Below are 13,783 nucleotides of genomic sequence, written 5' to 3' on the forward strand. Positions count from 1 at the left end.
TAATGTTGTTGACAGAGTAACGTTAGTTTGTTAGTAGAGTAAAATTAAAAATTTAATTAAGAAAAAATATATTGGTACTAAATTAAAAATTTAGAAAAAAAATTCGAAAATGTTTTTTTTCCCAAAGAATATGAAGGAAAATGAGGAGGATTATACTTGTAATTTCAATGTATTGGATTGGGTCAAAGAATCGGGGCTACTAGATTGTGATTGCCTGTATTAGTGAGATGGGTTACAAAAATAGGGGTGAGTATTCAGTTTTTCAGTTGATTATCAGTAATAACTGAATTAACCGAATAACCGAATAGAACAAATTTTAAACACTGAACCGAAACCGATAACCGAACTAACCGAAACTAAATTAACTGAATTATTTCGGTTCGGTTAATCGATTAACCGAAATATATAAATATGAAAGTGATTTTAAATAATAATATAATAATAAAACACAATTACAACCATTAATTAATAAATATTTCATCATTTAATGTGATTTATTACAATAATATTTATTATACCCATTTATTGAATATAAATATATTTAAAGAGTTCTCATAAACCCATATATAATTTATTATAATAACATTTATTAAATATAAATATATAATATATTCATTTCAGTTTTTCAGTTATAACTGATTTTTCCTACTAACCGAACCGAACCGAACACCGAAACCGAATTATTACAAAAATAAAAACCGAATATGTAACCGGAAACTGAAATAACCGAATCGAAAAACCGAAATTAAATTCGGTTCGGTTCGGTTTTCGGTTACGGTTCGGTTTTGCTCATCCCTGTACAAAAGCATGGGAAGGCTAGATATCTTCTTCGATGGCTTGCTAAAAGTGCTACAAGTTAAATAGCTGATCAACCTGCAAAGGAACGGATTGCAAAGTCTTCTCTTTTGGAAGTGTGCCCTTCTAATTTGAGGATCCTAATATAACACAAGTATATGAGATTTAAGAGATATTTGGATGGAATGAAAATTATAGTTTTAAAAATGATTTTATGATATATCAAATAAATATATAGAAGAGTTTATCTCAATTTATAGAAAAGTATTTAAAAAGCATTTTCCATGGTTCCCAAACACCTTTTTAATCCCCATCCCTATGTCTAACCTTTATTTATTATTAGGCGTTAAGCCTTCTCATGTATCCAAAAAAAAAAAAGGTTGGGTCTAACTAGGTAATCTCATTAAATTTTAAAATTTCACAATAAATTTTTGGTTAATAGTTGAACTGTTGAAGTCTATTAACTTTTAAAGGCTAACAAAGTTGTTCATCTAAAATTCAAAATTTGGCGAAAATTTTGTGTAATTTATCCAATCTATTTAAATAAATCATCCCGGTTCAAATAGAAATTTATCCGATGAAGACAAGAATTTCAATGGGAGTACCGATAGCTGATGGCTTCATCCCGTTGGTTGCAGCTACACAACTGCACTTCCCATCGTAGCGCAGGTGGTTCGGTGCCGCGCAGGGCTGCTGCGAGAGTCGCTCTTTCGTCGCTAATACTGCAAACTTCACTCTCTCTTCATCCTTCGTCCTCGCTTCGTTGTCATTCACACTGTTACTGTAGCCGCAACGATTTTCCTGCTGCGGAAGTAGCAGAAAATGACTCTAATAAAGTGCATTTGAGTAGCCCCGAACTGGTGGCATTGGAGTATGCAGATCTTAATCTTTCGTACAAGTTGGTAATTTTATCTTTAGTTTAATTTTGCTGAGATCAGAGGGGTTTTCGTTTGATTCTCTTTTTAATGACTTCAGGGTTAATATTCTGTTGTTTTACTATATATCCAACGCAGGACTTGGGTCCTGTGAGAATCAGGCAACATGTCAATCCCTTAAGTTCCTCTTTCTCTGTATGTTTTTTGTGAACTCCAGCAATCCATTCCATTATATTTTTAACTGATTTTACAGGCATTTATGATTTTCATATAAGTTGAATCAACAGGTGTACCGACTCAGATTTTAAAAAGTACAACATGCGATTAAAAGTCAATAAAATGTGTCATTAGCATCTTTTCACATTAGGTGTTGAGATATTGGAATAATTCTAATTTGAATGTAAAGGTTGGTGTCAACCTAAATGACCCAGTAAACCTATCATACATCTATGTCTGTAATACACACACAGGCTCCCACTATGACGAGTTTTACATGGATTGTTGAGCCCTGTAGCTGCATGACGCAGGACTTCAAATTGTGGAATTGCATCTTGCATCTGAATGAATAAGAAATATTGAAGATTCTTGGTTTCTCTTAATTTGAAATTCAAGATTGCAAATGATAAGCTCTTGTTGACTGCTTTTAAATTGCATTAATTTATCCTAAGAATTTTATTTTGATTAGAATTTGATTTGTTCAACATATACGAGGATGTCACCTTGGCTGAATGGTCACAGCATCCTACTTATAATTGGCAACTTCTTGGTTTTTCCAATATCATAAGAATTTAACTGGATTCTTACGTTACTTTCTTGGTATGGGATTTTGTTTTTAATGTTTCTATTTCTTGATAGGTACCCACACAAGCTCCGGACTGGAATCAAGTCTTCAGTGACCCAACATTGCCACTCATGGTTGACATTGGATGTGGTAGCTTGTTTGCTTCTGTCATAAAATCTGCTTGCAGTAGCTGTTGTCAATTATTAGTATTTAGACGTGATGCATAGTATGCAAGTAGGATGATCCCTCTAGAATCTAGAAGAGGCGGATTTGAACAATCTTTTTTTTTTCCCTAGTTACTTCGATCTCTATTTCTATTTAAGAGAATCCTTAGGAAAAGCATTTTCATATGATAGATAATAAAATAGGGATTTTCCCTTTTCTGATATATTGTTGGACTATATGTTTATCATTTTGTTAATTTTCTTCTCATCATAAGCAATTTCAATTTTTCTGGTAATCAAATCATTATGTCAGTACTTGGAAGGTACACTGTTGTTTCTGTGCATCTGAAATTTGTGAGTATTCTCAGGTAGTGGCAGGCTTCTTTTATGGCTTGCTAAACGAAATCCTGGAGTTAGAAATTATTTGGGGTTGGAAATAAGGCAAAAGGTTAGGAAAACTTTTGTTTTTGGTAAACATACTTCTGCTTTGGAATTCTTTTGATGATTTCTTCCTTTTAAAGGATTTTACTTGATTTCACCTTTAGCTTCAACTATATGGTGTTATAATGTATTCCATTCATGTGCAGTTGGTCAAGCGTGCTGAGGTATGGGTAAAAGATCTGGCTCTTAATAACATGTACCAGCCACAACTTTGTTTGAATGCTGATTTAAGAAAAGGAGATGCTTAATTTTTGTCTAATTGACTGTTTGCCTGAAATGCAGTCATTTCTTGTTTGCAAATGCCACGATTTCCTTCAAGCATTTGGTTACATCATATCCTGGGCCATTGAAGTTTGTTTCAATTTTGGTGAGTGTCTCCTCATGCTAGGATCAATTTGACTCCTTATATTTAGATTTGGAAGGCTTTGGTCCAAAATGTTTTGGTTAATAACTTAAGTTGAAACTCTTTTCAATTGCAATCTTATAATTTTAATTCACAAATACAGTGCCCAGACCCACATTTCAAGAAGAGACATCATAAAAGAAGAGTTGTACAGAAGCCTTTGGTTGGTGCTATTGCAGAGATGATGGTGCCGGGGGGACAGGTATATATGTGCTTGTTTGCACGTGTTTTGCATGATTCCTAACAACTGTATGCTCCACAGGGTTACCCAATGGTTTACTAAATAGCTTCCTGCCAAAATTACCTCTCTTAAATGATTTTTCATGAAAATTATTTGTTGTTATGTACTTCTCTGGTTCTATTTATAGGGAGAGAAGAAATGTTTTGGTCCTATTTATTTATAAGTCACTTCATTAAATTTTTAGCATGAATGTACTATTTGATACTTTATTTATTAGAGTATAGATAGTTATTTTTTTTAAGGGTATATATATTAAATAAGGATAAATTGGAAATTTTTTATATTTTAGTGCAGAATTAATGCAGTTTAAGATTTTTCTTAGTTTGTGTGAAACAAGTTGAAAGTGCCTTATAAATAAAACCAGAGGAGTAACTAATAGGCATTAATCTATCGACCGTTCACTGTGATCTTTGAAAATGAGTTGCGGTTATTTTGGTGATTTATTTATTTATTTTTTAGGGTGGGGGGTGGGGAGGTAGGGATCAGTTATTAGTGAAGGACAAGTTTGAAGTTTGAAAAGGTTAGGCATGGATGCTGACAAGAGAGAACGTGGAATCTACTTAGCCATGATGTGTGGTTCAATGGTCTAGTTATCGCCATGCTTGAGACAATTAGCATCTGCTGGGTACAGGCAGGAACAGGCCAAAATTATCGAGTCACCACTTGGATGTGTCAATGTGTGGGCCTGGGGTGTGGGATCATTCTATGGAGATCAAATTCTAGGATACAAAGAACGAGCGAACTGAGGAATTTTGCACAAGCTGTGAAATGTATTCCATTTTCTGGAAAAAGAGAAGCCGCAAGTACAAAGGGTCTGATTTCAATGGAAAATGGAGAGCGTGATAGAAGTTAAGCCAAGGTCTAAAATAGCAGGAGAATACATGCCTGTTATGGACTTTGAAGGATCATAATCTTCTGATCTCTCTGACAATTTAGAAAAGGATTTTTTTTAAGGATAATTTTACGGATTGAACATTGATGCAGAGGAATGTGTCCTCATAACATAGATTGCAAATGAGTGTTTCAAGTGGAAAAAGAGGATAAAATTAGGAAGGAAAGTGATGGAGCTCTTGGTGGGTTTGTTTAATAATTTGTAGAACATGGTTGCGGTGATGGTGTTTCTTTGGGTGTTTGTGGAACAGTGGTGATCTTAGATTTGGTCCTTTTCCTATGCCTGTTCTTTCATCAGCACTAATAAGGGTCAGGTGGGCTAGGAAAAGTTAATTCACTGAAGTCATTGAGGGAATGAGAGGGACAGCTGAGAGTCCAAGATCCACAAATTTTCCATGCCAAACTTAATTTAACAGCTGGATAAATCTGGGAGAGAAATAAAGTTGCAAGTGACATCCTTACTCAAATGCTGTTGGTATGAGAGATTTTGGTTATTTTATTTGAGATTGTGATTTACTGGTGATGCCTTCTATAATATGTTTGATTAACCTTTTTTTGTTTTTTCTCTTTTGGTAATTAATTGGAAGGAAGACAATACATCACACTCACCTAAGAAAATCCCAACTTGTCTTTTATAAGAAAGTGCATAAGCCCCGGGGAAAACAAAAACAAAATGTCAGCCAAGAGGCGATTCACTTGGATTGTTAATATACGTGAAGATGTCTTGTTTGATAAGATAGGTGCTTGGTTACTTCTGTGCGGGAGGGTTCTTCTCCCCAGATTGATTAGAGAGACTCTTCTAAGTCTTTTGTTAATCGTATCCCTCCACTTAGATCTGGCAGGTTGAAGAGGGATCTGACTCCATTTCAGATTTGAGAACATGTGGATTAGGACCACTCTTTTTTCAATCGAGTTTAAACCTAGTGGGAAGAGTATTCTGTCCCAGGTTTGGGGGAAATAGGTCTTAAGAGTTTATGAGGAAGCTGAAGTTTGTGAGGAGACATTTGAAGATTGGGAGTATGGGGGGGTTTCTGGAGATATTGGATTAAAAAAGAGGAATATTCTTATGCAGTTTGATGTTTTGGATAGGCTCGAAGTTGAGGATTAAAATATCAACATGTAAATTTCGGAAATGAATTAAGATTCTCAATTTGATGAAACTACCTAGGGGAAAAAAAGAGTAGGATTACGTGGGCAAGGGAAGGGATGTTCTCGGTTCGAAATTTTTCATTCGCATGTTAGGAGACATACGAGCATGATAAAGGAGTTGACGATAGAGAAAGGAAGAGATGTTGGATGGTCCTGAGGAAGTCTCAGAAGCTTCTTGAGGATTTAGATTGAAACCCTGCAGCTTGTTGCCCCCCACCACTTGCATTATACTTCTTCAAATCTGCACCTATGGCTGCCCCTGATTGCTGCCGGCCCCACCTTAACTAATGCAATCCTGCACTCAAATATTACTTGCCATCTGCGCTGGCATGAAAACTGTGACTAAAAATTTGGCGTATCTAGACTTTTTTCATGGAAAATGCATGATATCTTTCTATCTTCTTTAACGATGCTGAGATGATTTTTAAATTTTCATTGATGACTGATTCTTCATTTGAATTTCTTATCGATCGTGGTTCAGCATGCCTGTATTCATGATTCAAATGTGATCCATTCCCAATTTCCCATTACATGTTCCCCTTTTCTTCCCATATACATTTATTTGTAGAAGAAAGTGGTTGACAGAAACACAATTATGAAAGGGGAAATGAAAAAAGTAGCGGGAAAATGACTCTTGAGGTGCTATTGAGAAATAAAGAGACACATTTTGGGGTAATGATAATATGAACATACCGGACAGTGTGTATAATTTTCTTAGGAGAATGACAGACACTTCACAATTCACATTGGTATACCAAACAGGCCTTTTGGAGGATATGATTTTCAACGATTGAAAAATTTCAGTTATTGGCTGAATTTCTGGCTTAAAATCAGATTTGTGGTTGTATTTGAGCAGGTTCTTATCCAATCTGATGTTGTTGAAGTGGCACTTGACATGAGAGATCAGTTTGATGAAGTTGAAGCACTTCAACATATCGATGCTGTGAACCCAAGCATGTTGTGCGACTGTGAAGGATGGCTATTAAGCAACCCCATGGAAATAAGGACCGAGAGAGAGATTCACGCAGAATTGGAAGGTGCAAGAATTTTCAGAAGGATGTACCAGAAGCATATGTAACTAATGGAGTCATTAGAAGAGATGCTTATTAGATAGTAGGTATCATGTATTTTATTCTATTACTAAATATTAGGTATCTGTGTTTTGTGTAGTTTGATGAATGAGCCGCGTTAGAGGTATTGAGTCACGGGATGAGTTGGGAAAGAAGACTTGTTTTCATACAGAAAATATGGTAGAAAACTGTTATTTGATTTTGGTAAAAATTCTCCCTTTTTTGTGTTAGATTCATAAAATAGACGTTTTCCCCGTTTGGTATTTTCATTTCAGTATCTTTATTTTTTATATGATTTTTAAATTATTTTTATATAATTTATTTTTTTTCAATTATGTTATATATTAAATAGGAATAGTATATCATTTATAAAATTTTAAAATTTATTTGACATGCCTCAACCCGGCAGTATTAGAAAATGGTTGCATCGGATTTCAAATTATTTTCATGGATTTTTTTTTGTTTTTCTGCCAACCTTAGAAGTGTTTTTTTTTTTTTTTTGGGTTAAAGCATAGGTATCTATCAATTGGAGGTAATCTTGTTTGAGGTATTATCAGATACTAAATGTGAGCCTTTCTCCTAACGGGAGTTCGAATTTTGATTAATCATGTTGTGAGGAACTAGTTTCTTTTGTCACCCCAACCCCAATTGGTAACTTTAGGAGTGTTTTAGGTTCAGTAAAAATTCTCCTTTTGTTTTAATAAATGTGTTCGACAAGGCACCTATAAGCATATTTTATTTAAGTCGAGACAAATTTTTCTCATATGCTCACTTTGTATTTTGTAAATTACAATTGAAAATATGCCTGTAAGTCATTCTAAATGAGTTTTAAGTGTCTATTTAAATTAGCGTCTATTAAGTGTTTAAAAGTATTTTCATGTAAATTGAGAAATTTTTTTTCAAACACTTTATATTTTGTAAAGTATGATTAAAAGATTGTTTATAACTCATTCCAAATAGGTCTTAATAAAATATATTGCTTGTTAAAAAAATAATTAATAAAACAGATTTTTCCCATGTGGTATTTTCATTTCATTACTTTAAGTTATTTATTATATACTCCTCCGGTCCTTAATATAAGACCCAATTCTTGAGTTAGTTTTGGTCCTAAATATAAGATCCATTTCTCATATTTATCAATTTTCTCTAAATTACCCCTATAGATACTCCATCAACCATAATCAAATAAAAGAGGGAGATGAGGTATTAAGAAAGATGATTATGGTATTTTAGGAAAAATGTGTCATTTTTCTTATAATTAACTAACGTACCTAACTTCCTTAATCTAATCAAATTAGTTAAATTGGTCTTATATTAAGGACCGGAGAAGTAATTTATTTGTTTTACATTGAATAAGCATGGTATATAATTTGAAAAAATTGAAAAATTATTAGGAATATGGCCCAAATGCTAGGGCTAGTAAAACAGGCTAACCCACGGCTTGCGGGTTAGCTTGTGACGGGCTACGGGTTATTTGGGTCGGGCTCAAAAGACTCATTTTCTGGTGGGTTGGTGTTCTGCCAACCCTAACCCACTAATGTGGGTTGGCAGGTCAACCCACCAACCTGCCAGATTTTTTTAAATTTTTTCTTATAAATAATCAAAAATTAAAAAAAATCAGAAATGATTTAAAGTATTCCAAGCATTCAGACAAAATTACAACACATTAAAACACAAAATATACAATTGTCCATAGTTCAAATTCCAAACATGATAAAACACAAGTTCAAACATAAATTTTTCCTACCTTTCCAGCCCACCTCCCGATATTTTAACATATATAAAAAAATTTAAAAAAATTAGGCTGGTTGGCTGGTTGACGCGGGCTGACCCGTCACGGGCTCGGGTTGTGACAGTGCGGACTCATATTTTTCAGGTGGTGGTGGGTTGACCAAAAGCCAACCCTAACTCGCATCTTTTGGCGGGTTGGCGGGTTCAACCTGTGGATCTAACCCATATTACCGGCTCTACCAATGTCTAACTTGACTCAAATAAAGACTGTGTTATGAGTTTTTCGGCCAGAAAAAATTGGGTTATTGGGTTTAGGGTTGTTGGGTTGAATTGGATTCGTAATTAGAAAGACAGTCTGTGAAGAAAATGGAATTGAAACATTTGGCTTACAGAGCATTCGACTCATTCCACTCATGTGTAATCCTTGTTTTGGCTCGTAGTTTGTTTTTTTCACTAAATAAATATATTTTAATTGGTACCCAGATTTTTTCCTGACCTTAGAATTTCTTTTGCATAGTTTGATTTTTTTTACCAGAATTTTGCATAGTTATTAACGATATGGTTTTTCGCGTATATATTTTGATTAGCAGAAATCGTCCAGGAAAATGTAAACTCGAAGAAAGTCAAGAAATTAGATATTTTATGCCGAAAAATGTGTTAAAATACCGTACACCGAAAATTACTCAGCATCTAAAAGTGTTTTTTGGCTCTAAAACGTGAGGGGAGTTTATTTCCGCAGCAAAAGACTAGAGCCGGGAATCAGGGCCGGCCCTTCAGGGCTGGCGGGCTTAAAAGGGCCGGCCCTCCAGGGCTGAAATTTTAAAAATACCCCAATTTACTAAGCCCGGCCCTTAAGTTACAGGGTCAGGGCCGGCCCGCGGGTTTTTGGCCCGTTTAAGAAAAAATACTATTTTTTATATTTATCATATTTTTTTATAAAAATATGAAAATAAACCAATGAAATTATTAATAAAAGACATAGATATGAATAAAATTAAGTCACAAATATAAAATATCATCATATATAAATATTCATCAACATCTAAGAATATTTAAAAACATTTATTAACAATATAACAACATCTAAAAGTTTTATCTATAATGCAATTGTGTAATAAATAAACACTATCATTAATCTTTTGAAACTTCATCATCACTATAATTAATTACTTTTCTTCATAAGTATGCTTTTCTTTCGTAACAAAAATATCTAATTTTTCTTCTTTATAAGAATTTTATTTTTAAATTTTGCAATCTAACTATTATTTTACTTTAATGTGAGAAACATTGTTATTGAAACTCATGAATTTCTAATTTCAATTATAGAATCACAAGTTATATAGTATAAAAATATTCTATTATCAATATATATATATATATATAGTTTAAAAATATCAACGCGTATAATATAAATCAAATCATTATTAAAATCTAAATTAACCCATTTTTTAAAAATTTAATTGGATAAATTATTGTCTAAAACTAAATTTAATTTTAAAATAATAATAATAACTAAATATTTGAAATATTATCAACAATATAAAAAATTAATAGCATTAGTATTATATAAAAAATTTAAAAAAAAAAAAATTATAAAAGGGCTTAAAAGGGCCGGCCCGCGGCCCTCCAGGGCCGGCCCTTTTAAGCCCTCGGCCCTCCAGGGCCAGCTCTCCAGGACTTATTTCTCATTTTAAGAGAAAAATATTAAGCCCGGCCCTCATAATTTCAGGGCCTAAAAGGGCCGGTCCGACGGGCTCGGCCCGTTTTCCCGGCTCTAGCAAAAGTGCAACACATGTTAACTTTGAACGTTAAATTTTTTTCTTTGACGTGCTTATGCTGACATGGCTGGTGAGCTGGGGGGAAAATTTAGACACGTGGCTGCTTGTTCATCACACATCATTCACTCCTCCTCATTCTCTCTCTCTGAAAGTTCTTTCCCGATCACTTTTCTCCCTCCCAAACCCATAATTCAACATTGATTTGAGCATAAGAACATTGATTTGAACAAGAAATTGAAGATTATGGTTTGAGTTTGCCTTTTTATATATTGTCGGTCATGGATGGGAATATTAGAAACCTGAAATTTACCAAACTTAACTATATTTCACCATGACGCTGGTAATGAGGAGGTGATGAACACTGAAGGAATTATGGGTAAAGAAGGTTGTCTCTAGGTGAAACAATTGAGATAAACATAAGCGACAATGAAACAAGAAGGACAGTTAGCGTACTTGAAGATTCTCTCCAGATAGCTATGAATGGAGATTGTGGGTGTTAATAAGCCATGGAAGACAGAGAATCGAAGATCTTGGGTCTTGATTAGTGTGGGTTCTTGTCACATTAGGGTTATTAAAGTCTCTCTCATCATCAATCACACTTCCCATTCTTCTTCCTCCTTCCATTGCGGCACTTTGATTTAATTTCATACTAAGATGCACATAGCATGCCCTAAGCAATTCAGAGCAACAAGAACTCGTAAATTTTCCAGTCCACAAATGATTTCTGAAAAAAAAAACAAAACTTGACAAGAACTCACACTAAGCCTCACAAACTCCGCCAATTGCCTCAAAAATCAGAGAGCAATAGGTGTGCACAATCTCTCTGTTCAACGATGGCGATGGGATGTGGCGGCATGGGGTTGCTGGGATGAGAATAGGAGAAGAAGGTGGGGCTGGCTGACATGGGTGAGAGCGTTTAGTAGTTAGGATGAGAGAGAGGGTGAAGGAAAAAGCAAGGAGACTGATGTGGGAACAAGCAGCCAAGTGTCTAAATTTTTTCCCATCTCACCAGCCATGTCAGCAAAAGCAGGTCAAAAAGAAAAATTTAACGGTCAAAGATACTTTTGTTATAAAAATAAACTTTCAGAGTTAAAAAAAAAAAAAAACTCAAAAAACTTTCAAAGGGTCGAGTGCTCTGCGTTTTCAGGATATTTCAGTACCTTAATATAAAAGCTAGTTTAACTAATTTGACTAAGTTAATCATGTGTAATAAATTAACATTGTCTTTTCTAAAATACCCTTACTAATAATATATATTAGCTAAAATTACTATTTGATGATACTTTTAACATATGCAACTATTACAAGAATTATCCTAAAAAAATAAATAAATATGAAAAACAAAATATATCATAGTCTTTTATTTAAAACCAAATTAAAAATTAAATTACTCTTATATCAAGGTTGGAAGTAGTATCATGAAAGAAAAGAAACATTGCTGCTCGGTACTAGTATACTATCAAGAGATGCTTTATTTCATATAAGTTATTATTTCGGGAGATCCACAAAAAGAATCTTGAAATAATAAGATGTTAAATTAGATTTGGTAACAACATTTAAATAGGTTTTAATATCACTAAATTTACAAATAACATCATATTTTTGTACAAATTCTTAATTTAAGATTTAATAATTTTAATTTGTTTTTTTTTTTTGGGATTCTCCCTCCTATCGGCCGGGGGTAAGAATCTAATTTAATCTGCGGTACTCACCAAATATAGAACCAATGTACTTTGGAAATCACAACCAATTTTTACTACAAAATGACAAACAGTATGATGAGGAAAAAATCACGTAGAATTTTCCCTCTCGCTTGTTTCAATGGATTTCCCACTCTTTACAACCAGCCCCACCCAAACAGTTTCGACATAAGCTGCTCCCTCCTGTCCTAAATACGTACAATAGCTAATTAAAGATTTAATTTAATCATAAATATAAAATTCTCATTTATTTTTGGGAAAAAAACAGTAAAATACCCTCAAAATTACTAAATGACAAATTAGGGTAGGTAAATTTTAAAATTTCAATTTAGACCCCAGGTACCATTTTGGAATTTTCAAACCTTGTAAAATGACAACATTGTCCTTACTGTTGGTGACTACTTCCATATAGCTATTGACTACTCTATTTTAACTATTGACAACTTTTGTTTTCAAAGTTCCGATGAATATTTTTATATAGCTATTGGCTACACAAGAGTAGTAAATCGCATTATTGGAGTAGTCAATAGCTTAGCAAGAGTAGTCATCAGAATTTAAAAATAAATGTAGTCAATAACTAAAAAAGAGTAGTCAATACATAAACAAGAGTAGTCATCAGAATTTAAAAATAAATGTAGTCAATAGCTAAAAAAGAGTAGTCAATACATAAGAAAGAGTAGTCACTAGAGCTCTCCTGACCAATCATCGGAGTTCCGGTAACGTGTCATCAAAGTTCAAAAATAAATGTAGTCAATAGCTAAAAAAGAGTAGTCAATATATAAGAAAGAGTAGTCATCAGAACTTCGACAACCGGTCACCGGAACTCCGGTAACCTGTCGCCGGAGCTCTGGTGGTTGGTCGCCGGCAGGATCGCCAGCGTCGGAGCTCCGACGGCCGGAATTGCTGATGTGGCAGTATTTAAAAAAATAAAAAAATAAGTAAAGGGCATTTGTGTAATTTTACAACATTTGAAAATTCCAAAATAGTACCTGAGGTCTGAATTGGGATTTTGAAATTTACCTACCCTCTTTTGTCATTTAGTAATTTTGAGGGTGTTTAGTGTCTTTTTCCCTTTATTTTTTTTCTCACATTTATTAATTTTTTCTAAAGTAATCCTCATGTCAAATTATCTCCATTATAATATATATGATTAATAAGGACATTTTAAGGAAAAAGAATGCTCATTCATTACAGATAACTAATTTGACTAATTTTCTTAATATTTTTAAATTATTTTTTAGTTCTTATATTAAGTACTGAGGTAATATAGGCATTGCATTTTTATTTTATCCAAAAATTTTGAAACCGTCGAATCATTGCCTCTTTCTAAAATGGCCCAACAAATCAGAGAAAACTTTCAATTTTGCTCGTACTTGTCTTCTTTCCCTCTCTCTCTCTCTCTATATATATATATATATATATATGTATATGTGTGTATATAATCCACAGGTTGGGGTGTATAAGAAGGCTTGCTGGTTTCATTTAGGCTTTGACGAGTTATCATCGTTCTTCTTCTTTCTGGGTAAATTGAGTACTCATTGAAATCTGCGGTTATTTGTAGTAGTATGGGGGTTGGAATAATGGGGTGTGAGAATTTTTGATATGAAGTTTCTTTCACCTGTGAATTTCAACTGAATGGGTTTTCTTTTTCTTTTGATTGGGTTGTGTTTTCTTGAAATAAAATGGAATATGGTGCAATAGGACTGTTTATGGGATGGGACAAGACCACAGTGTCCTTTTTTTAAAAAAAAAAAAAAATTGTTT

The 13,783-nt window shown here is 33.7% G+C and overlaps 1 protein-coding gene across 1 annotated transcript; it reads left to right on the plus strand.

Annotated features, from left to right (window-relative positions):
- Positions 1–1,409: 1,409 nt before the first annotated feature.
- LOC114723051 (tRNA (guanine-N(7)-)-methyltransferase-like) lies at positions 1,410–7,021 on the plus strand. The gene is made up of 8 exons (XM_028909188.1): positions 1,410–1,697; positions 1,809–1,865; positions 2,526–2,601; positions 2,984–3,063; positions 3,203–3,252; positions 3,339–3,423; positions 3,563–3,661; positions 6,597–7,021. Exons 1-8 carry the CDS (start codon positions 1,410–1,412, stop codon positions 6,816–6,818), a joined length of 957 nt encoding a protein of 318 aa, XP_028765021.1. The 3' UTR covers positions 6,819–7,021.
- The last annotated feature ends 6,762 nt before the right edge of the window (positions 7,022–13,783 follow it).

Source organism: Neltuma alba, unplaced genomic scaffold, assembly GCF_004799145.2.
Source record: "Neltuma alba isolate B1F8T4 unplaced genomic scaffold, ASM479914v2 tig00012121_pilon, whole genome shotgun sequence".
Classification (NCBI taxonomy): domain Eukaryota; kingdom Viridiplantae; phylum Streptophyta; class Magnoliopsida; order Fabales; family Fabaceae; genus Neltuma; species Neltuma alba.

What these genes read in the sequence shown, in the direction of transcription:
- LOC114723051 (XM_028909188.1), top strand. Translation starts at nt 1,410, where the DNA reads ATGGCTTCATCCCGTTGGTTGCAGCTACACAACTGCACTTCCCATCGT. An exon ending in CCTTAAGTTCCTCTTTCTCT is followed by an intron (nt 1,866 to 2,525) that starts GTATGTTTTTTG and finishes ATTTCTTGATAG; the next exon opens with GTACCCACACAAGCTCCGGA. An exon ending in GGTTGGAAATAAGGCAAAAG is followed by an intron (nt 3,064 to 3,202) that starts GTTAGGAAAACT and finishes ATTCATGTGCAG; the next exon opens with TTGGTCAAGCGTGCTGAGGT.